Here is a 23,625-nt window from a genome sequence, read left to right as displayed (position 1 = left end):
AATATAGGTGAGAGAGAACCCTGAACACTTAACAAATTAATGTTTTATTGTTTGACCACTTTGAACTGAACATCAGAGGTTATGTGAGATTATAATCTGAGATCTCTTCATATGTTAACTTATTCTGGCTGTATCATGTATGTGAAGATAAATACAGTGAGCTGGGGTTCAACAGAAAAATGGGAAATAGGACTTGTGTAATACCTTCCTACTCAGTTAAGCACTCGAAGCATTTTCTACAGCAAGTGTCACTCACCCAGTCATACATCCTAACATTCACACAACAGTTGCACTATGATGGATGCATTAGGGGTAACTTGGGATTCAGTTTCTTGGCCAAAAGAACCGTTATAACACAGAACAAAGGAGTCAGGGATTGATCCACAGGCCTGAGACACGACCACCCAAATAAGGCCCAATGCTTGTTGGTCTGTGTTTCCTAGTCTGGTAAATTGCCGGTTCCTGGTAGGGTGTGCCAAAGACTCCCAAGTGTTTAAAAGTCAAATGAGTTAAAGCAAACACTGAGCGACAAACCAGTTTACTTAAAAAGGAAATTTCTATGACGATTGTGCAGTTTCATTTGTCCACTGAAGCCCAGTGGAAACAAACCAACATCAAAAGCCAGTAAAAGTCAGAGCCTAAATCAACATGTGCCTCTTGCCTACTACTATTTGCATGACAAGCGTCTCACAGCGTGAGGGGAGAAGCCCTCTCTGAGGTACAGCTCATCTGCAGCCTGCAGAGATGCTGCTCACTGAACCAAGCCAGCAGATAAAAAAAACTTAACTTAAGCTGCTTTATGATTATAGCTGTTGGTAAAAATTATTGGAAAAATTGTGAATGTGAATTGCTAATACTAGAAATTTGATTTTACTGTAATTGTTCTGTCTTAATTTAATCTTTCAGATTGAATTAGTGTCACTCACTATACATTTAATAATATGGGGCTGATCTGATCTGCTCATTAATTCTGACCTTGGCAACATCTGGTACATTTTAATGTGATAACAAAGTGGAATCAGTTTTATTTTATCTCACATTTTGGGTTCTTGTGTTTTCCTTGTGTTTTCCTTAATCAAAAGAACAATGAACTAGCCAAAAATTGTGTACATAAATATGGACTTTTGTTTTTTGAGCAAGTATGATGAAAACAATGGGTCTTTTTTGCAAATATTTTTATTGAAAAAAGAAAACAACACAGTACTTGCAGGTACCGAAATACAATAAACCTTTCTTCATTTTTCTAAGTAAATATGCTTATATATATGTAAAAAAAAAAAAACTAAACAAAAACACACTCTAAAACAAAGAAGCCCCCCCCCCCCCCCCCAGTCCCACAAAGATCAACACAACCATCAAACATATTACAGGAATATAACAGTGACAGAAGTACATTTAAACAGGCAATACCTCTAGCCTAGTAAAATAAGAAATAAAGGGTTGCCACTTGTGGAAAAATTTGGCTGTGCAACCTCTCAACGTATATTAAAAACATGACATCTTTAAGCCACCGGGAAACAGTAGGATACTTAACAGACTTCCAATGCAATGTGAAGGCTATAATATCCTTTTGTGTAGAATCAAGTGTAAGTGAGCGATCAGGAATCCCGAATACAGCAATCAGAGGTCAAGGATGAAGAGTTACCCCAAGAACAGTTGACATAATAGCAAAATACCCTGTCCAGAAACCTTCTAGCTCAGGACACAGAAAAAACATGTGGCTAAGGTGACAAGGAGAGCCATGGCATTTATCACATTTATTTTCCACTTCTGGATACAATTCTGAAAGTCTAGACTTAGAGAAATGTGCCCTGTGTATGACCTTAAATTGAATAAGTCCAAGACGAGCACAGGACGTGGAAGATCATACCGTCGCCATAGCCTGTTCCCAAGACTCCTCATGTATTTGAATTCCTAGTTCTCCTTCCCATGTACACTTAAGCTTAATATTAGAGTGGTTACTAAAAGACAGGATAGTATCATAGAGTTTCGAAACGGTTCCTCTGTGATGAGGAATAAATGATAACGTAGTTTCCCACTGCTGTTCTGGAGGTAAAGAGGGTAAATTTGGGAAACACTTGGCAACAAAATTTCGAATTTGAAAATAGCAAAACAAATGGGTAATAGGGAGATTATAACGAGAAGACAAATTGGGAAAACTATCCAAAACACCATCCACATATAAATGTTTGAACTGTTTTATACTCTTGTCACACCACACTGAGAATGTCGAGTCCAAAAGTGAAGGGGGAAACAAATGGTTGTCGCTTAGAGGACCTAAGGAAGATGGCATTACAAAATTAAAGTGACGTCTAAACTGAAACCAGATTTTGAGTGTGTTAATATCCCCCTGATTATCAGTATACAGAGAGGGTTTTACGGGTAAAGAGGAATAGAGCAAAGCTGGTAAAGAAGAGCCCTTACATGATGATAGCTCCAATTTACACCACAAGGAACCAGAAGATTTTAGCCAGTAGCAAAGTTTATGGATGTGAGCGGCCCAGTAGTAAGCTAGAAAATTAGGCAATGCAAGTCCTCCACTAAATCTGCATCACTGCACTAAAGTTTTAGAAACCCTAGGTGGCTTCCCTCCCCAAATGAAAGAACCAATAATCTTGTCCAGTGAAACAAAAAAATGTTTTGGCAAAAATAAGGGAATTGACTGAAATAAAAATAAACATTTTGGTAAGATGTTCATTTTAACAACATTAATCTTACCGATTAAAGAAAGGGGGGGATTACCCCATCTTTGAATATCAGATGTAATCCTTGATATAAGAGGAGACAAATTTGTTGATTTAAGGCCAGATAGAGAGCGAGTCACGTTAATCCCTAAGTACTTAAACCCAGATGGACTGAGACGAAAGGGTAGATCGGACTGTTGAAGTTGACGTGTGTCAGGGTTCCTGGGTCGTTGACCCAGTGCTTTCAGTTTTGTCATGTTTAGAGAGAGAATGGAAGAGGGCAAGAGAGAAAGGGAAACAAAAACAAAGCACCTGACAGCTGTCAGCTGTCGAGGAGCGGAGACCATGACAAATTCTGAGTAAAACCAAAGTTACTTTCCCTAGTAACTAGTTACTTTGAAAGTAACGAGTAACTTGAAGTAACTGAGTTACTTTTGATAGAAGTAACTAGTAATTTAACTAAGTTACTAATTTAAAGTAACTTACCCAACACTGGTGCTTGCTTATAATCCCATTATAAGAAAAACTGTAAAATTCAGAGGGCGTTACTTGTTTAGACCTCACCAGTAACATCGTGTTTGTCTGCTGTTGAACAGACAGGTACCATCTTCAGCATTGTGTTCATACCTGAGAGAACAGAAAGTCCTGTGCTGACATAATGACACCAAGAATTTTTTTCTGAACAGGGAAGTGATGACACTTGCATGCAGCCATTCTGTAAAGTTACATTGATTTACAATAAGCACATGAGATGTGTGAAACATTCATGGTTGAACAGCAGCTGGCTTCATCAAACAACATGAGAAATATGCTGTCAAACTAAAAAAACCAACCAGATACAACATCCTTTACACACCCCTGAAAGAAATTCAGCACTCAAACAAGCTATAGCCAGTTTGTTCATTTATTTCTTTTTACTTGCACTAACTTAGCACAAAGTATTATAATGTCACAAAGAAATCTAAAGTAATAACAAAATCAAATATAATAGTAATAAATAAAATGAGAATATCGAGGAAATAGAAAAAATGTGCTCTATTTATTTAACTCTTAACAGTTGAGTTAATGATTAAAGAGTAATTTTATATTTCCAAAAAAAGAGTATTTTTAGCAAATATGTAATGCAACAATATAAAGAAAGAATATTTTTAGCTTAGTCAATGCGTCAACTGTAGAGAATACAAATTGGTGCCCATTTAAAAATACCTTCTAATGAAAATTCCATTAATAAACAGAGAGGAAATTAGAGAGGTATAGTTGATGAAGGCTAAAAGACTGTAGCAGTGACGTCAAGCGGCCCACTTCCTATAACACACAAAGTTTCGTCTCTCTGCACAGTCTCTGGTCTCTATACTGTGCGTGCTGGTCTTTCTTAAGACTCCACAGCGCTGCACTGTAGGGGGGCACTGAGCCAGGTTGGAGAACTTCATATCTGCCCCGTTCACCCACAGCCATTTACCAGCCAGGAATCGCAGCCCTGTCCACACCTAGGGGAAAGAAGCAGTCAGTGAACCTCTCTGGAAGCATTAAGAGAGTTTTATTATAACATGAGAGTCCACTTACTGCAATGAAACAAAACAAAACACAAAGTTTTTAAAGAGACAGAACCAAACACTCCTTATGGGCGAGACGGTGAACCCATTTAATCCCTAATCTTTCCCTTCAAAATAAGTGCGTTTTACTCCTTAGACTTCCCCTGCACACATTATGTTTAATTGTTTTAATGTCATAGGGGTTTAAAACGGCAACAGTTCCTGGTGGGATTAGTATTAGTGTATAAACACAGAGAGAATGACAAGAGCGCTCAGTGCATCATGGGAAGCCTCTAGCAGCCTTGGCCTGTTGCAACATAACTAAGGGAGGATTCAGGAACATCAGACTGCACCTCAGCACAAAGCCCATGAAATTAATGTAAAATATCAGTGTCTAGTAGAGTTGGATGTCTCGAGACCGGTCTCGAGACCACTTTTACGTGGTCTTGGTCTTGTCTTGGTCTCGACGGACTTTTGTCTTGGTCTCGGTCTTGGTCTCGCTGTTTCGGTCTTGCGTTCTCAAATCGACATAGTGTTCGGGAGATTTGGAGTCAACCATCAGCGGAGCGGGGGGGTGGCTTACTGGGCTTAAGCCCGGGTCATTTTTTCAGAAGCATGGGGTCTTTTGGAGTGTAATTTGTTAGTTAGATGCCTGACTGACAACTGTATAAAACAAAAACAACACACGAAGCACAGAGCGCACCGTCGTAAATTCCCCCTAATTTTGGTATGATCCGAGCTCAGGCACTAGGCGACTGAGCACAGCACCCATGTGAGCGAGGGGGGAGAAGCTGCTGCCTGCGAGTTTGCTGCAGACAGAGGAGAGCTTAAGTTTGACCAGGTACCAAAGCAAATCATTCGTACTGAACTAATAATGTAAATATGACAGTGTATCACAAAAGATTGATATCAAACTGATCACTTGGTTGCGTTACTTGCTCTTCGAGTGAATCAACAAATGGATAAATAAAAAGCCGAACAGCAATGCTGATTTTTTAGAGAGTCTTTCACATTTTCAGTTGTTACCCTCCACGGCTAAACAAACTATCTAAATCGGTTTCAATTGTGTACTGATGAACACAACAATGGACATAAGAAGCTTCTTTCAAAGAAAAAACTCAGGTAGATGTTATTTTATATATTATGCTTTGTATGTTGTTCAGTATATTTCTATGCAAAACAAGAGGAATTTCAATACACAGCAGTATATTCACAGTTGAAACCAGATATTTACATACACTTTAGGGAGAAAACATAAAAACTTTTTTTTACTGTTAAACATCAATTTAGAGTAAACTTTTGTTTTAGATAAATTAATGTTGAAATCTTTTGAATTAGTTAAATGTCAGAATAAAAAGAGGGGGCTGTCTATTTTAATCACTTTCATCAAATTTAGGAGTACATATACACTAAGTTTATTGTTAATTAATAAGAAAACTCCAGACGATTCCATTCTGAGCTGAAGAAGATTCTGATAGGTTAGTAGAGTCCATGTGAGTAAATTGGTGGCACAGCTGTGGATGCATATAAGGCAAAACACAGAGCCTGTTTCTTTGACATGGGAAAATTAAGAGATGTCAACCAAAACACCAGAAAAAGAACTGTGGAGCTCCATAAGTGTGGCTCAATTTGAATACAATTTGGTGCCATTTACAATTAAGAAATACAGACAGTTTCTCTCTTTACTCTTAAAGTTAACAAATATGTTTTTTATATTTATCAATCTAAAAAAAATAAACATTTAGTCTGATTTGATGTTACAATTAAAAAAGTGTTTTTATCTGAAGAGTATTTAAACATCTGGTTTCCACTGTATATTTTATGATGTTGGTGTTTGGCTTGATTGTCAGCACAGAGAGGGAGAGAGAGAATGACGGCAGAACAAAGAGGGAACAAGAGCAGGTGAGACACACATGTTAGTCAAATAGTTGTTTGCCAAAACTCATCAGAACATGTATCTAGTACCTAGTGTTTCTTTTCAGATACCATTTGTTACTTTTCAAATTCTAAATTTATTAAGTTTTGCAGGCTTGTTTGCACAACAAGGCTAAATAATTATATAAACTTTTCTCAATCTAAATATTTTACTTTGGTAGAATTAAAAAATAAGTGTAGTGCAGGTCTATGATGATTTTTAGTGCTACTATCATCTAGTTCTGATTCTGGTTCTGTCTTGGTTACTGTTGTAGTCCTGTTTTAATTCCGGATCAGTTCTGGGTCTGGTTGAATTGGGGTTTAGTCCCTGTGTCTTGATACAGCCCCGACTTTGTTCTGCCTTGCTGCTTAATTAAAAAACTAGTTTAAGGTGTCCTGCATATGTATATAGAAGTGTTTGTATATATATATATAGACAGTAGACAGCGGTGAAGAGGGCTGTGTGAAAGCAAAAACACATAAATATGCCTGACACCTGTAAACGAAGCAGCATCTGGCTGCAGTTTAAAGACTTTTTTTGTCTCGGTCTTGGTCTTGGTCTCGTCTCGACTCGGTCTCGGTCTTGGTTTCGTCTCAATTTGGTCTTGGTCTTGGTCTTGTCTTGGTCTCGGATCAGGCGGTCTTGACTACAAGTCTAGTGTCTAGTTTAAGTTTTCATAAGAGCATTATGTTTTAGTGTTTTTAATTTTGTATGGCAGATGTGTTTTACATAACTTTGTATTCCATACATATAAAAGCAGAGTGTCAGAAGTAAATACATTCTCTACAGTCTAAGGAGCTTGGAAAGAAAACCGCGAGCCAAGGTGTGAAAATGGGTGTCGGTCACAATCAGACACACCGCCCATTTGACCCGAGAACTGAAGATGCTTCTCAGATGAGAGGTGAAACGTCTTCAAGCCACTTAAAGAAGTCTAGACGCTTTTCTTTCCAAGCTCCTTAAGCTACGTCCACACTAATGCGTTTTAGTTTGAAAAAGCATAATTTTCTCTCCGTTTTGGCCTCCTATCCACACTGAGACGGCGTTTTCCCCAAGGAAAAACGCAACGTTTTGAAAACTCTCTCGAAAACGCATACATTTCAAAATGGAGCTGTCCCATCACAGTGTGGACACTTGAAAACACAGACTTTCTAAAAAGTCATGTGATGCAGTCATGTGACCAATTAAACTAAGATAGCGGAGGGCATTATACAGCAGTTGTTTTGTTTGCGCTCAGGTTTGACAGCTCTATTAAAGATTAATATCAGTCTGTACATGCTCCAGATAGCTTTTCTTAAATTCTTTAACTCTCACTTGCTTTTGCAACTTTGTACTTTTGTGTTACTCGCAGCAACAACTCCACCTCATTGTTAGTCCACTCGGTGCTGTTCCTCGACATTTTGCCACAACATTTCATAGAGCAGGAAAGTAAATAAAAGGCAGACAGAAATGAGGCAGGTCGAATCTTCTTGCGTTTAACACATGCATAGAATTGGAACGTAAGCGTTTTCAGCCGTTTCAATGTGGACGCTCAACTCTGTGAAACGACTGAAACGCTAGTGTGGTCGCGGAGCTTTTTCAGACAAAAACGCTGTTTTCAAATCTATCCGGGCTAGTCTGGACGTACCCTTAGACTACGATGACCTGGATGACTGAGAACCTTAACAGACATACATTCTCTACAATTAATGCTGAAAGCTTTCATGAAGTTTTGCTGAGTAAAAGAAAATATATATCCTCCGTCTCTTTTGTGCTATAGAATATTCAGAGTTATTCAGAACATAAAATGAAGCAGAGCTTAAGATGGCTGCTGTTGTCTGCATAGCTCCTTCTAACAAACAGCATGAACAAACTCCAAACATATCTCACGTCCAAAATGTGAAGTCACTAAATCTGAGCCCACCTCCTCTGTGCTGGCTTCGGTGACTACAGCCATGATCTTGTTGTAGTCTTCTGGTTGCACGCTGATCAGGTCATAACGAAACTGCTGGTGGGTCGGTGAACGGAGAGCTCGGCAGTGATCCAGAGCCTCCTCCCAGGTCTTGTTCTCCTTTATTACGACCAAGTTGTTCCAGTAGCAGAGGAATGGAAAGCGGTGGGAACAGTTTTGGGCAGCCATCTGTTTACTGACAGATAAGACGGAGGCACAGTCGCTATTGTTCTTTGGTTCACCCAAAGCCCAGTTTATGTAGCCTGAAGTGCCTGCACTCCACCTCCATGTCTCCCCTGTAGAACAGGAGTTGTCAGCAAAATAGATGAAAATCTGTGTGGATCACCAACTTCACCACTAGCTCTAAAGTAAAAATGCAAAGAACTGTTTCAACAGCAAAAACTGAAGAAAAAATGGGAAAACATAGTCTATATTGGAAATGTTTAACAAAAGCAGTTGAACTTTTATCTGCACTACATAAAAATTGTATTGGGTTTTTCATTATGAAGAATGACAGTGACCAAGATTCAGGGCATACAGCAGTTGCTTGGGGGAATAACATTTTCAGCAGACCATTTTAAAAAGGATTCCTACCAGCTTCCTGTTCAAATGAGTATTATTGTTATCAGAGGTGTGGACTCGAGTCACATGACTTGGACTCGAGTCAGACTCGAGTCATTAATTTTATGACTTTAGACTTGACTTGAAAAAATGCTCTAAAACTTGTGACTTGACTTGGACTTTTACACCAATGACCTGGGACTTGAATTGGACTTGAACCGGTTTACTTGAAAAGACTTGATATTTCACCCCAAATATAAAATTTAACATGCATATTATATAGAGATTGAAAATGTGACGTCATTCAGGGGTAAAACCGCAAAGGATTCTGGGAACTCGTGGCAAGAGGTACTAGCGCACGCAGGCTTTCAATTGAAATCAGTTATACAGCGATAAAAAAGAAACACAAAAATGTCAAGAAGCTGTTGTATTATTAACTGCAATAGCCGGTCACATGACAGCCACGGGAAGCCGACGGGTAAAGAGATCGGTTGTTATCGGATTACGTCACTGAAGAGAAATTGTTCGAGCCATGTTTCCGAAGTAACAAAGAGGCGACGGGTGGCCTGGATTGCAGCCATTCAAAGACCAAATATAACGTCCCAGAACACTCCAGCTCACAGGTTAGTCTGCTCCAAGCATTTCCACAAAGGCAAGTCTTCTGTTGTAGTTAATACGTCATTTTTCTTAACATAATTGGTGAAATAGGTTACAAGCAAGTCTGGCGCTGAACAGAAATTGTCGCGCTATGCTCCTTTATTTATTGTGCATAAATAGTGAATTGTCCTGACACAATATTGCGTTTCGCTTCTGTTATTATGGTACATTGACAAAAACATATACTTTTATTCACAGGGTAAAACAGTTGTTTTGTATCACTAATTGCCCAGTACGATTACAGCATACAATATTATTGTCACTGCTACATTTCTGTAACGCGTACCAGAAATTATTTCCACTGCTAATTAATTACCATTGAGCTCAAAGGTCCTATTAATAAACGGTTAACGAATGTGTATTTATGAAGACGATTTGTGAGACTGGTAAACTTATGATATGTACGATAGTCTTTCGTTCTACACGGTGCATTTCAAGGTCCTGTACCCATCCGGCGGTAAACTGTACCTGGGCTTGTTGCAGTGACCTGAAGTTACTAAACTTCACGAGTGTATGCACTCACTCCAAGAACCATCTAATTATAAATATGCTACAATGAGATAGCTGACTTCATCTAACTAGCAAATGTTGTCCAGGCTACGTTGGTGATGCAGTTTTTTTTAATGTGTATGATATTTTTGTCATGCGATTTTAAAGCCCGTCTCAGAACTGTCGGTGAAAATTATTCTAGGAGCTAGGTTTAATTGAGCTGCATTTTAAAGAGGTGCAATTTCACAATTTGTGTATATTTTCTAAGTTCACTATTTTGTCATGTGTTGAGAAAAACACAGATTTAAAAATTACATGGTCTAATATTTACATTTAGCATATAACTGCAACATTCTTTTTTCGTTTTTTTTTTTTTTAACCTCTGGGTGGTCTTGGGTCGATTTGTGCCATTTTTCATTGTTCGTATACACGCCATTTGCACTGTGTTGAACGGAATATAGCCAACTTTTCCAAAAAAAAGTCTGGTTACATATATTTCAAAATTCCAGTCTGACTCCCTTAAATTAGCTTCAGTGGCTGAGCTACAGATAAACTTACACTATTGGTCCTAGTGGTCGATTTGTGCCCCATTGAAACCCATTATAAACGCTATTTCCCATTCCACGGTCATTACAACCAAATAATGGGCCATCTTCCGAATGTTGGTGGTACTCGGGAGTCCGGGCCTTGGAATTGTATCTTTTGGGAAATATTTGATTTCTTTGTTTTTTGGGGCTAAAAAAACAGTGCGGCCATGTGACGAAACCGGGATATAAAGGGTTAAAATCCGCGAAATGTAATTAAAACTTGATATGAATATTTCAAGGAGAAGTAGGTCTAAAAGATTGGCTAATTTAAAGTGGAAAAAAATATTAATATATAGATATTTTATGGCACTTTTCATGGCGTGGTCGATTTGTGGCTCTAAGCCCAATAGTGTATGCATTTTTCTAGGACCCCCCAGAGGTTAAAGACTCGAAAGGACTTGAAATTCAAAATTTCAGACTTGTGACTTTACTCGGACTTTTACACCAGTGACTTGAGACTCGACTCTGACTTGCCTGACATGACTTGAGACTTGACTTGAGACTTGAGGATAAAGACTTGAGACTTACTTGAGACTTGCAAAACAATGACTTGGTCCCACCTCTGATTGTTATAAAGTTAAGTCACCACTAGCAGACATGAAGTTGCTGGTGGTGACTTAACGGACTTGTTAGGATTCTAGGAAATATATTTACTTTGAATTTGACACTGAATTTTGTCCCAATCAGTTACAGTCATTTACAATAGTGTGACATGATGCTGATTTGTCTTTACCATCTCTGTACAGTCCAATCCAGACTGGGAAGTCCTCCTTCTTGACATGTGAATTTATGTCGCCAATATCTGTGAATTTCGCCAAGCTGCGATTTTTATCCTGACAGTAATCCTTGGCTTCATCCCACATTTTTGACTCAGGGATGAATCCCAAATTGTCGCAGATGAAAAAAAAATAGTTTTCACAATCTCCACTTCTAAGCCTTTCAAGAAAAAACAAACAAACAATGAAAATTAGAATTGAATAAATGAGTCCTATAAGAAAAAATATTCTAACCCTTTTACAGCTGCTTGTGTTAATCACAGCTTGACTTTAGTTTCAGGAAAGTTAGTGGACTCACTGCATATTAGAATTCTGAGTTTGGTCAAGACAATGGTATCAGAGAGAGATCAGTGCTTTGCCACATAGAAAACTATATGCAAATTGTCTAAACACAAGCAAATTAAGTAAGACTCACAGTGCACAACAGTCAGTGTGCATCATTAAGGAACACAGAAACAATAATCCACTCTAAAGGTTCATACAGAATCCTGCTGATAACAGATGAATGCACCAGAAATATCAGTGTGACAGACTGTGAATACTGCCCATTTATATGCTTTAAAAGCCCTGAAAATCAGTTTTAAAGAAAGTTAGTATTTATTATGAGTTTAAAGTTATAAAAGATAAAATTTCAGTTTTGATTACCTCAGTGACAAAAACTAAAAAGGCTTCATCATGGCTGTGTAAGTATGGATACATTTGAAGTGTGCCAGCACTATTAGAAAAACTGACTGTTAAAAATTTTGAGTTTTTTGTTTAAAAGAAAAATCAGTAAAATGTTTCCAGAACAGTCTCACTTTACCTTTTGCTGTTGTAATTTACGTAACCGCATCGCTGACCCCAGTCTGGCTCGCCATAATCCCAGGCATTAAAGGTGAGGTTTTCTCCATTTGGCCAAGTCCAGCCATCTAATGTCTGATTCTCATCTGTTTCTCTGTGCAGACCAATCCATGAGTTATATATGCTCATGTCCTGTTGTTCTATATCTGACTGCCAGTAGACAGTGGCCAAGTCATTGTCTCCATTCCAGCTATTGGGATAAAGAGTTTTATTTACACTTTGATTTAAAAAAAAATACAAACAACTGAGCTTTGTTCAGTCACTTAAATAGTCTGGTTCTTATATAGCACTTTTCTACTCTATAGCACTAAGCTTTTAGTGCTGTCTCACTAACATTCATACACATTCATTGGATTAATATCTTGCCCAAGGATACTTGGCATGCAGAATGGAGCAGCGTAGGATCGAACCACCACACTTCCGGTTAGTAGGTGACTTGCTTTACCACCTGAGCTACAGCCACCCCGTAAATACGAACATACATATGAACATACTGAACATACACCATACACTAAACTACAGTTTTAGAATACCTCAATTTTTCCAGGTATTTATAACAATTCAAGTCGTTCAAGCCCAATAAATAGCTTGAAATGGTACAAAGTTAAGTGGTGAACAGCCAGAGGTTAAAAAAAGGAAGGTTCCCCAAAACAGTAAAATAATGTACATTCAGAATAATACAAAAGGGCTACTGGGCTACTGCAGATTGGAAGAAGGTATTATGGACTGATGAATCAACATTTGCATCACACAGGATCTTTGTACGCCGTGGAGTAGGTGAAAGGATGGTTCCACAGTGTGTGCATGTCAAACATAGAGGAGGGAGTGTGATGGTCTGGGGCTGTTTGCTGGATCCAGGGTCAGTGACTTGTACAGAGTGAGAGCTACCCTGAACCAAAACAGCTACCACAGTATTCTGCAGCTCCATGCAGTACCCTCTGCTTGGTCAGGGGTTCATCCTACAGCAAGATGATGACCCAAAACATAAGTTTTGTGCCAGAACTACCTCGGGAAACACGAACAAGGTGGTGAGCTTGGAAACATGGAGTGTCCAGCACAGTCTCCAGAGCTGGTTTGGGATGAACTGGACAGAAGAGTGAAAGCAAAGCAACCTACAAGGTCCACATTTATGGGAACATCTGCAGCAGACATGGGAGAATATTTGATTTCTATTGTAGAAAGAATGCTGTGTTCAGCTGTTACACTGTAAAAAAAGTCAGTAAAATATACAGCAAAACACCGTCAAATTCCAACGGTAATGGAGCATAAAACCAAAAACTTCCTTTTACTGTATTAAATAGATTGAATAACCGTTAATTGTGAGACTGGATAAAACTTTGTTTTTTACTGTAATAAAATGTTGAAATTATAAATATTTTCTGTGAAAACAAATAAATATACATACATTTTACAATTACATATTGTAATGTTGAAAATGTCTGAAAAACTTAGATTTTACGGTATTATTTGAGTAAAACTACATCTTTTGGGGTTGTGCACATTGGAATTCACAGTATAAAGCTGTAGATTTTTAAGCAAACAAAAACATTCATTTTTACAGAAACAAGATGTTAAAAAATAGGGTCCACCGTAATAATACAACCAGTACATACCATTAAAAAAAAGCAAATATCAGCAGTGAAAGACAATAAAACTGATAGTATTTTTATTTTTTTTTAAATTCAGATACTGATATACAGATTAAAAGTTAGGCCTGCAGTATATCATTGTTAACCTTCTGATAAAAAAATCAACAGCAAAAGAAGATGTTAAAAATAAAGTTTATGGTTGTGAATAAAATTGATTTCAATAATCTTTTTTAATCATTATTTTAAAACAACTTTATGTTGTTGTGTTTCACGCCATATTATCAGACCACCTTAAGTGGGTCGGCCTTAAATTTTGAATTTGTGTGATCGCTGTTGATTGGTAGCTAAACTGCTGGTAAACTGTGTGTACAGACGTTTTACGTTCGAATTGCAGAGAAAAAAAATCTGGTAGCAACATTGTGCAGTATGAGCGAACCATTTCACCAAAAAAGGGGGAAGCAAGGCAAGACGTGGCTGCAGCGGTCTGCAGACGTGACTTCTGATCAAATTCGAACCTCCTAAAGAAACAAAGAGCGACGTTACATTGTGGGATGACGTCACCTGAAAATGACCAATAGCGTGGCGCGCTGCTGAGCTGTGTGCCAACCACTCTTTTTTTCATGCAGGAGACTCAAGTTGGCTTCGCTAACGGACACAGTTTTGAACTCGTATATTAGCGCCATTTATTGCTGCTTGGACCACAGCATCTTCGGAATTTGTAGACATCCTGGCAGCTTACAATTAGTTCGAGGTGAGGTGAGTACATGCAACTTCAAGTTATCTCTGTTATAAAAATCCACCAGCCCAGCGTTTATAGATAATTTTAGCAGTTCGTTTTTTATGAGTGAGGTTGTGAATTTAGTTAGCATTTGTGAGTTGAGTTAGCATTACTGTTGCGAGGGAAGCATTGCTCTGGATTAGTTTCTGTATATGGCGTGCTTAATTCGCTAGGGAGGAATTACCAAAGTACATGGAGTTATGTTAACGTGTAATTTCTGTGGTAAGGTAGTTCAGTCATCAAGGGGCTGCGTGCTTCATTGTAAACTGCATCGGAATGAGCCACGTTGTTTCTTTCGGTGTATTGAAGCAGGCTGCAAGCAGACATACACCAGGTATGGCGCGTTTAAGGCTCATTTTTACCGAAGACACTCTGCCCCCACCCATGTCACTGGTGTGGTGGTGGTTTCTTCGTTTACATGTGCAATGGCGATGTGTGAACGTCAGTGTCAGAACTCTAAAGAGTTAATAGCTCATCTGAAGAGCCATATTGTGGAAGGACACGTGGTCACTTGTCCAGTAAGAGGATGCACAAATACCTTTAGAGTTAAATCATCTTTTGCTGCTCACATGTCACGTAAACACAGAGTTTTCAGACAGCAGCATTGGTGATTTATATAGACAGTCTGCATGTCAATCATCATCTGTTCCAACCACATCAGATGACTTTGTACCCTTGATTTCCGAGCCTGCTGCACAGTCTATTACAGATGAAGATAACATGGAAATGCCCCCTGAATTCTGTGATCTTTTTCTGAGAAACGTTTCACTATTCTACTTAAAATTGCAGGGTCAGTTTCTACTGCCTGCTTCAACCATACAGAACATTGTAGAGGAAATGCAGAACATGCATGAGTTGGGACAGACATACAGTTTGGGTAAACTTGCATCACTGTTAAAAGATGACACATCATTATCAGAGGAGGACATCAATAAAGTCTGCGAGTCTGTCAAAAGCTATGATCTTTTTTCTGCATGTCATACCGGGCCATTGAGGACAGTGCACTCCAGAGCTCAGATCTTTAAAAAAGCCTTCAACTATGCGGAACCAAAGAAAATATTTTTAGGGAGAGATGAAAACAGAAAAGATAGGTTTGCCTATTATGTGCCTTTAAGAGAGACTTTGAGATGTCTGCTAGAGTCTGATCTGTGGCAGAAATCAGAAGAGCCCTCTACTGAGCCTCCTGCTGATGTTCTGTGTGACATAAGTGATAGTAAGCTGTTTTAAATAAAATGATTTTTTTGGTCAAAACCCACTGACTTAATTGATTTCTATCCATTAACATCTTACATGAAGTATGGGTACCAAATGGTTCCATTGAAACACAGTGTGCTGTCACAATAATGGTGCTGTTAGTTTGGTACTTACGAAACACTGTATAAAAGTGTAGTATCAAGCAAGATCAGCTTCATATTTTAAGACCAAAGGTACCACTTGGTGTAAATTGACCTTTATTCACATTCTTTTATCAGACATCTTGGAAATGGGGGACAGCATAAGGAGTTCCATTACTAAGGTGCTGCCGGACCTGTCTGCCTCAATCCTTGAAATTGTACTGGAGGCACTACAATCATTAGGAGTGGAGACATCTGAGAAACAAACCAGTAAGTATTATGATTTCATTGCACAATAGCCATGAAGGGCTTTCTGTTTTTTCGATTATGCTTTGGCCAAGGTCCAAAAAGTACAATTAATCTATTGTTTGTGATATTGTTTTACAGCACCAAATATGGAAATTTCAAGCCAGGCCAGCATATCGTCTCCATCTGTTTTAAGGTTTAAGGGTGGTGGCACAGCTAAGACCCAAGAGTCTCTTTCAAGGTTAGTAAAGTAAACAGATTCAAGAAGATATTTTACACATTTCTTTGTCGTCTGTCTCTAAATCTTATTTTGTCTTTATTATGATTAAAAAGGTTTGTTTTGTTCCTGCCCTTTTCAGACACTGAATTTGAGCAGAAACCATAAGGATACTCAAAGGACCTGTGACTCTCAGGAAATGGTGAGATTTCAGGTCATAATCTTTTTTTTTTTCCCATTAAATTAATTTTCCTTTTCCCCTTTACAATATTGCTGTTTTGTTTTTGTAAACGGCATCAAATGAGAGGGACCAATGAAACAGTTTCAAGACAATGGCAGGAAAAACATGCTGAAGATTGAAACAAACCTTGGCTGGAAATATTTGGTATGTGTTTTACCGTAAATCAAATTGTTGAAAAACATTCAGCTACACTGCAACACAGGGAAACTTGATTTGCACTTATTTTGTTACTTTAATTTCTTGTCTCATTATTTTTGTCAGTTATTATTGTTTATGGTGTATGCCCTTCTTGTTTTCTTTCTGAATGCAGAAGGTATCTAGCCAGTCCACAATGAAAGCTTCGTTGCACCCCATGAGTCTTCTGGCAGAAATGATGGCGGCTGTATTCTTTGGTTTCCCTAAACATCACACCCTGCCTGTTTATACGAGGCTCTTCAATTAAGTCTGCACCCAAAGATTCAATGAGAGGTAAGCAGTGGTATTATTCAAGTTTTGCTAAAGAAAGATGGACAGGAGACACTAATCTTAATCAGCCGAGCTCAGGTTCATGTCCAGGTGAGCAGTTTCATACGCTATAAAATGTAAATCACGGTCAATCTCAAAAACGGCTCGTTTGTCGTAATTATGCTTTTAGATATATGTTTGTCTCGTTTACAGTAAAAAAAAACAACAAAAAAAACAGCCCAGGTTGCATTTTGACAATAGCTATCCTTTAAGAACTGTATATTTTACACTTAAGAAATCATTTATCATTAGATCTGTTTTTGGCAGCACGTTTTGTTCATTTCTGTGCATTTTGCTCAAGCACTGATCAAACTTTGTCCATATTTTTTGCTGCAGAGGGGATCCTGCCACTCCAAAGTGAACTCCTGATGGACATTGAAGTACTCCTGCAGAGCTTGTATCTTCAACACCATGCGCATTAGAAACTCCACCGAGTCCTTTCCTTCACCAAGGCAGGACCCAGTGACTCATTACTGTTGATAGGTCAGGGGCAGGTAATATTTTGTTTCATGTTTATTCATTCCTCCATGGATTACCAGCCATATATATGGACACATGCTGTATTCTCAAGATCTATGCTGTTTTGTAGGAATAGAGAAAATGATATGTTTAGTCTGTTTTCAAATGGTATGTCAAATTTTCTCATTGTTTATCAGTAATATTCTCTACCTTGGTTGTATATGAGCATCTTTAGATTTTTCTATATTTAGCGGTTGCAAATGTAAAATGTACGGTAAACCATTTATGTTCCTCATATTGTACTGTATTTTTAGCGGTAAAATACCGGCAGCTGTGGTTGCCAGGAATTTACCGTAAAATGTATCTGGTCAAAATAAAATGCTGTAATTTGTTATACAATTTCACTGTGTTTTTTACTGTCAAAGGTTTTAATAAGGTTTAACATATTTCTGTTATTTTTACAGTTATTTACAATAATAGGGTCTATCCTATAAATTAACAACAAATTACTGTAAATATTATTATATTATAACTTTTTTTTTTACTGCAAATATCCGTAAAAAGCTATGGAAAGTTGCATTTTTTACATTAAATTGCTGTATAATTGACAAATATATTTGTTTTTTTTCTATCATGATTTTGGTAAAATAATACGTTGTCTACCTTAAAAATTAGGGTTACAAAACCAGTATACCGTATTGTCTTTTACAGATTCCACATTTTTTACACGGTATATTCCTGGCAACCACAGCTGCCGGTATTTTACCGTAAATTTGACAGATTTTTTTTTACAGTGTATATCTGCCAAAGACTCTGAGTCAGAAGTTTAGAATACACTTTGGTCTATAATTTGATTTTTTTTTAACTCCAATTGCTTATTTGTACTATACAGTTTAATTTCAGAGTGCAGTGAGACATTAAACTGCACAATTTCCAATATAATATAATATAATATAATATAATATAATATAATATAATATATCAAAGGACCCCTACCTCCTGCAGTAGCTTCGGGCCTCTTGCCAGGTGTAATGAATGTCGCTGTACCAGTAACGTCTTGACACCACTGATCCTAGTCCAGACACAGTGCTGCTGAAGTAGAGGAAGAAGAGTCCAACAAAACTGCTCTTCATTACTGTCATCGCCAGATTTCTGATGCACAGAGAAAGCATCATGTTAAACCATCATGTGTTGCTTTATATAGTAAGAGGAAAGCAACATTTTTTTTAAATGAAAAAGAATATTAAAGATACATTGTGATCAACTTGTTATCAAATTATTAAAAAGATAAAGGACTAATGGATACAGGCAGAGCATTCCTGATCAACTTAATGGATGCTCTGAGCAGAGGTAGAAGTGTTACCTGTTCTGATGCATCCCGGGCTGTTGGATTAGTCGACAGCATTCAGCTAGATGTCTCACTACTTTGGGTTTCATAGATCAGACTAATTATTTAACTGGCAGATTCAAACTATCAACTGCCTGGCATGGCATCTCCAGAAGAAATTTGCCTGATGGCAAATGAAGTGAACATTTACATACAGCGTTAAGGAAAGGAGAAGCATTTTTCCTGAGAAATCCTGGAGGCCAGAGGCAGCTTAAACTGCTCCCACTTGTGCTGTTTGTTGCCACCTTGAGTGACACATCCCTGAGTCACATATCAATAAAACATCAGAAAGCGTATGTCTGTTAGTAATTTTTAAACAGATAAAGCAAGGCAAAGTTAAAAAATGAGAATAAAGTGATTTTAGGCAGGTTTGGTTTTATAAATACTTTGGAATATGAAACACATGGAAAAGGCAAATTTATTAGTCTGAATGAGTCATGATATCAGAAACATTCTTTGGTTTTTTGGTTGTTTTTTTTTCCATATTACAGCTGCACATAAAAACGGCAGAATGGTAGCACTGTAGAGCAAAGTTAAGAAGACCAAGAAGTTGTCATTTTGTTTGTGCATCATGGTGGATTAGCACACAATAAGAACAGTATGCAAAAACACTGAGCAGGCAAACTACTAGCACCTGACATCCAGCACGCACACAGCAGAGCTGTTGGTGGAGAGATGTTTCAGAGATGTTGGTGTACACAAAAAACTTTAAAGGATGTGTAAGCTGGTGTACAATCAAGTACACTGATATTTAAGAGTACTAAAAAAAAAGATGCATCATATTTGGTCAATGCTTAATATTCAATTCTGTTTCTTGACAGAAGCTAGATAGTCACACATGAGAGCGCTGTCTATATGTAGTTACAAAGGTTAGCCTCTGTCCAAACTTTAGCCCCAGATTTCAGAAAATTCAAGAGATTGTGACAGAATGACATTCAGAAGTTGAAAGACAATATTTATATTTATATACTCATGATTAGTTGGCATTGCTGCTTCCAATACATGACCACTGTTGGTTTTTCATTAAAGTTTGGGACTTTTGGAGGATAGACCTTTGAACATTCCCATGACAGCTGCAGGAACTAAGGCACTGAAATGCAGTAGTTTTAATATTTTACCACAACACCAGGAAGGTGTCACACTTTTTTTTTTTAGTTTTGAGAGAGACCATTGCAATGACCCACACATACTGGCAAAATCTAGCACAAAGAAAAGAAATATAGGTGAGAGAGAACCCTGAACACTTAACAAATTAATGTTTTATTGTTTGACCACTTTGAACTGAACATCAGAGGTTATGTGAGATTATAATCTGAGATCTCTTCATATGTTAACTTATTCTGGCTGTATCATGTATGTGAAGATAAATACAGTGAGCTGGGGTTCAACAGAAAAATGGGAAATAGGACTTGTGTAATACCTTCCTACTCAGTTAAGCACTCGAAGCATTTTCTACAGCAAGTGTCACTCACCCAGTCATACATCCTAACATTCACACAACAGTTGCACTATGATGGATGCATTAGGGGTAACTTGGGATTCAGTTTCTTGGCCAAAAGAACCGTTATAACACAGAACAAAGGAGTCAGGGATTGATCCACAGGCCTGAGACACGACCACCCAAATAAGGCCCAATGCTTGTTGGTCTGTGTTTCCTAGTCTGGTAAATTGCCGGTTCCTGGTAGGGTGTGCTAAAGACTCCCAAGTGTTTGAAAGTCAAATGAGTTAAAGCAAACACTGAGCGACAAACCAGTTTACTTAAAAAGGAAATTTCTATGACGATTGTGCAGTTTCATTTGTCCACTGAAGCCCAGTGGAAACAAACCAACATCAAAAGCCAGTAAAAGTCAGAGCCTAAATCAACATGTGCCTCTTGCCTACTACTATTTGCATGACAAGCGTCTCACAGCGTGAGGGGAGAAGCCCTCTCTGAGGTACAGCTCATCTGCAGCCTGCAGAGATGCTGCTCACTGAACCAAGCCAGCAGATAAAAAAAACTTAACTTAAGCTGCTTTATGATTATAGCTGTTGGTAAAAATTATTGGAAAAATTGTGAATGTGAATTGCTAATACTAGAAATTTGATTTTACTGTAATTGTTCTGTCTTAATTTAATCTTTCAGATTGAATTAGTGTCACTCACTATACATTTAATAATATGGGGCTGATCTGATCTGCTCATTAATTCTGACCTTGGCAACATCTGGTACATTTTAATGTGATAACAAAGTGGAATCAGTTTTATTTTATCTCACATTTTGGGTTCTTGTGTTTTCCTTGTGTTTTCCTTAATCAAAAGAACAATGAACTAGCCAAAAATTGTGTACATAAATATGGACTTTTGTTTTTTGAGCAAGTATGATGAAAACAATGGGTCTTTTTTGCAAATATTTTTATTGAAAAAAGAAAACAACACAGTACTTGCAGGTACCGAAATACAATAAACCTTTCTTCATTTTTCTAAGTAAATATGCTTATATATATGTAAAAAAAAAAACAACTAAACAAAAACACACTCTAAAACAAAGAAGCCCCCCCCCCCCCCCCAGTCCCACAAAGATCAACACAACCATCAAACATATTACAGGAATATAACAGTGACAGAAGTACATTTAAACAGGCAATACCTCTAGCCTAGTAAAATAAGAAATAAAGGGTTGCCACTTGTGGAAAAATTTGGCTGTGCAACCTCTCAACGTATATTAAAAACATGACATCTTTAAGCCACCGGGAAACAGTAGGATACTTAACAGACTTCCAATGCAATGTGAAGGCTATAATATCCTTTTGTGTAGAATCAAGTGTAAGTGAGCGATCAGGAATCCCGAATACAGCAATCAGAGGTCAAGGATGAAGAGTTACCCCAAGAACAGTTGACATAATAGCAAAATACCCTGTCCAGAAACCTTCTAGCTCAGGACACAGAAAAAACATGTGGCTAAGGTGACAAGGAGAGCCATGGCATTTATCACATTTATTTTCCACTTCTGGATACAATTCTGAAAGTCTAGACTTAGAGAAATGTGCCCTGTGTATGACCTTAAATTGAATAAGTCCAAGACGAGCACAGGACGTGGAAGATCATACCGTCGCCATAGCCTGTTCCCAAGACTCCTCATGTATTTGAATTCCTAGTTCTCCTTCCCATGTACACTTAAGCTTAATATTAGAGTGGTTACTAAAAGACAGGATAGTATCATAGAGTTTCGAAACGGTTCCTCTGTGATGAGGAATAAATGATAACGTAGTTTCCCACTGCTGTTCTGGAGGTAAAGAGGGTAAATTTGGGAAACACTTGGCAACAAAATTTCGAATTTGAAAATAGCAAAACAAATGGGTAATAGGGAGATTATAACGAGAAGACAAATTGGGAAAACTATCCAAAACACCATCCACATATAAATGTTTGAACTGTTTTATACTCTTGTCACACCACACTGAGAATGTCGAGTCCAAAAGTGAAGGGGGAAACAAATGGTTGTCGCTTAGAGGACCTAAGGAAGATGGCATTACAAAATTAAAGTGACGTCTAAACTGAAACCAGATTTTGAGTGTGTTAATATCCCCCTGATTATCAGTATACAGAGAGGGTTTTACGGGTAAAGAGGAATAGAGCAAAGCTGGTAAAGAAGAGCCCTTACATGATGATAGCTCCAATTTACACCACAAGGAACCAGAAGATTTTAGCCAGTAGCAAAGTTTATGGATGTGAGCGGCCCAGTAGTAAGCTAGAAAATTAGGCAATGCAAGTCCTCCACTAAATCTGCATCACTGCACTAAAGTTTTAGAAACCCTAGGTGGCTTCCCTCCCCAAATGAAAGAACCAATAATCTTGTCCAGTGAAACAAAAAAATGTTTTGGCAAAAATAAGGGAATTGACTGAAATAAAAATAAACATTTTGGTAAGATGTTCATTTTAACAACATTAATCTTACCGATTAAAGAAAGGGGGGGATTACCCCATCTTTGAATATCAGATGTAATCCTTGATATAAGAGGAGACAAATTTGTTGATTTAAGGCCAGATAGAGAGCGAGTCACGTTAATCCCTAAGTACTTAAACCCAGATGGACTGAGACGAAAGGGTAGATCGGACTGTTGAAGTTGACGTGTGTCAGGGTTCCTGGGTCGTTGACCCAGTGCTTTCAGTTTTGTCATGTTTAGTTTATGTTGCCACATCAATGTTCTCACTTCCTGCTTTTCCTGTGTCAGCTCGTCTCCTGTGTCGTTAGCCAGATTATGTTCAGCTGTGTACCTCCTATGTTCAGTTCCGTCAGTCAGTCGTTCATTCAGTCAGTCGTTCATTCAGTCAGTCAGTCGTTCAGCCAGCCATTTCCTGCTTCTGTCTTGTTCGTTCACTCCGTCTGCAATACACACCAACCTTCACCTACCTGTGAGTCCAGCGTTTGGGTCCTCCTTCCCTCATCCACACTGCAACCCCTGACAATGTGCTGCCGTATTAACAGGAAAATAAATTGAATTTATAACCTGAAAACGAGCTGAAGTTCTCCAGAATACTTAGAACAGCAGGGATGGAGCGTGCAGGGTCAGTCATATATAATAACAAGACATCCGCATACAATGATACTTTATGTGCAATTCCATTACGGATGATTCCCCTAAATACAGAAGAAGATCTCAATGTAATAGACAGAGGCTCGATGGCAATGGCAAAGAGTAAAGGTGACAGAGGGAAACCTTGACGACAACCGCGACCCACCGCAAAATAATCAGAGTAAACATCATTAGTATGAACACTGGCTTTAGGGGACGAATAAAGAAGCCGAATCCAAGAAAGAAATTTATCGCCAAAACCAAATTTCTCTAAAACTGCAAACAAGTACTCCCACTCCACCCTATCGAAAGCAGAGGATATGAAACAGAATCACTTTGATTGAAGGAC

At 38.1% G+C, this 23,625-nt stretch overlaps 1 protein-coding gene and 1 long non-coding RNA gene across 4 annotated transcripts; one reads left to right on the top strand and one right to left on the bottom strand.

Annotated features, from left to right (window-relative positions):
* Positions 1–3,973: 3,973 nt before the first annotated feature.
* On the bottom strand, positions 3,974–18,955 carry LOC309710674 (macrophage mannose receptor 1-like; the record flags this gene model as incomplete). Its single annotated transcript, XM_082540352.1, has 6 exons — positions 18,700–18,955; positions 18,333–18,488; positions 11,931–12,158; positions 11,086–11,288; positions 8,032–8,354; positions 3,974–4,171 (listed from the first exon to the last, which is right to left on the bottom strand). The coding sequence occupies exons 1-6, from the start codon at positions 18,771–18,773 to the stop codon at positions 3,974–3,976; spliced, it is 1,182 nt and encodes a 393-aa protein (XP_082396478.1). The 5' UTR covers positions 18,774–18,955.
* LOC309696990 lies at positions 13,831–17,819 on the top strand. Of its 3 annotated transcripts, XR_014273718.1 has the most exons (7): positions 13,842–14,313; positions 15,808–15,939; positions 16,057–16,156; positions 16,275–16,334; positions 16,438–16,517; positions 16,684–16,841; positions 17,214–17,819. It is a non-coding gene; the product is annotated as an uncharacterized lncRNA (long non-coding RNA). The 3 variants fall into 3 exon arrangements; XR_014273716.1 differs by having other exon boundaries at positions 13,831–14,308; positions 16,275–16,517; XR_014273717.1 differs by having other exon boundaries at positions 13,836–14,313; positions 16,275–16,517.
* Positions 18,956–23,625: the final 4,670 nt, after the last annotated feature.

The sequence above is a fragment of the Aulonocara stuartgranti genome, assembly GCF_965226115.1.
Source record: "Aulonocara stuartgranti genome assembly, chromosome: 1".
Taxonomy (NCBI): domain Eukaryota; kingdom Metazoa; phylum Chordata; class Actinopteri; order Cichliformes; family Cichlidae; genus Aulonocara; species Aulonocara stuartgranti.
The sequence above is the reverse complement of the archived record's forward strand: the minus strand, read 5'-3'. Positions and strand labels throughout refer to the sequence as shown.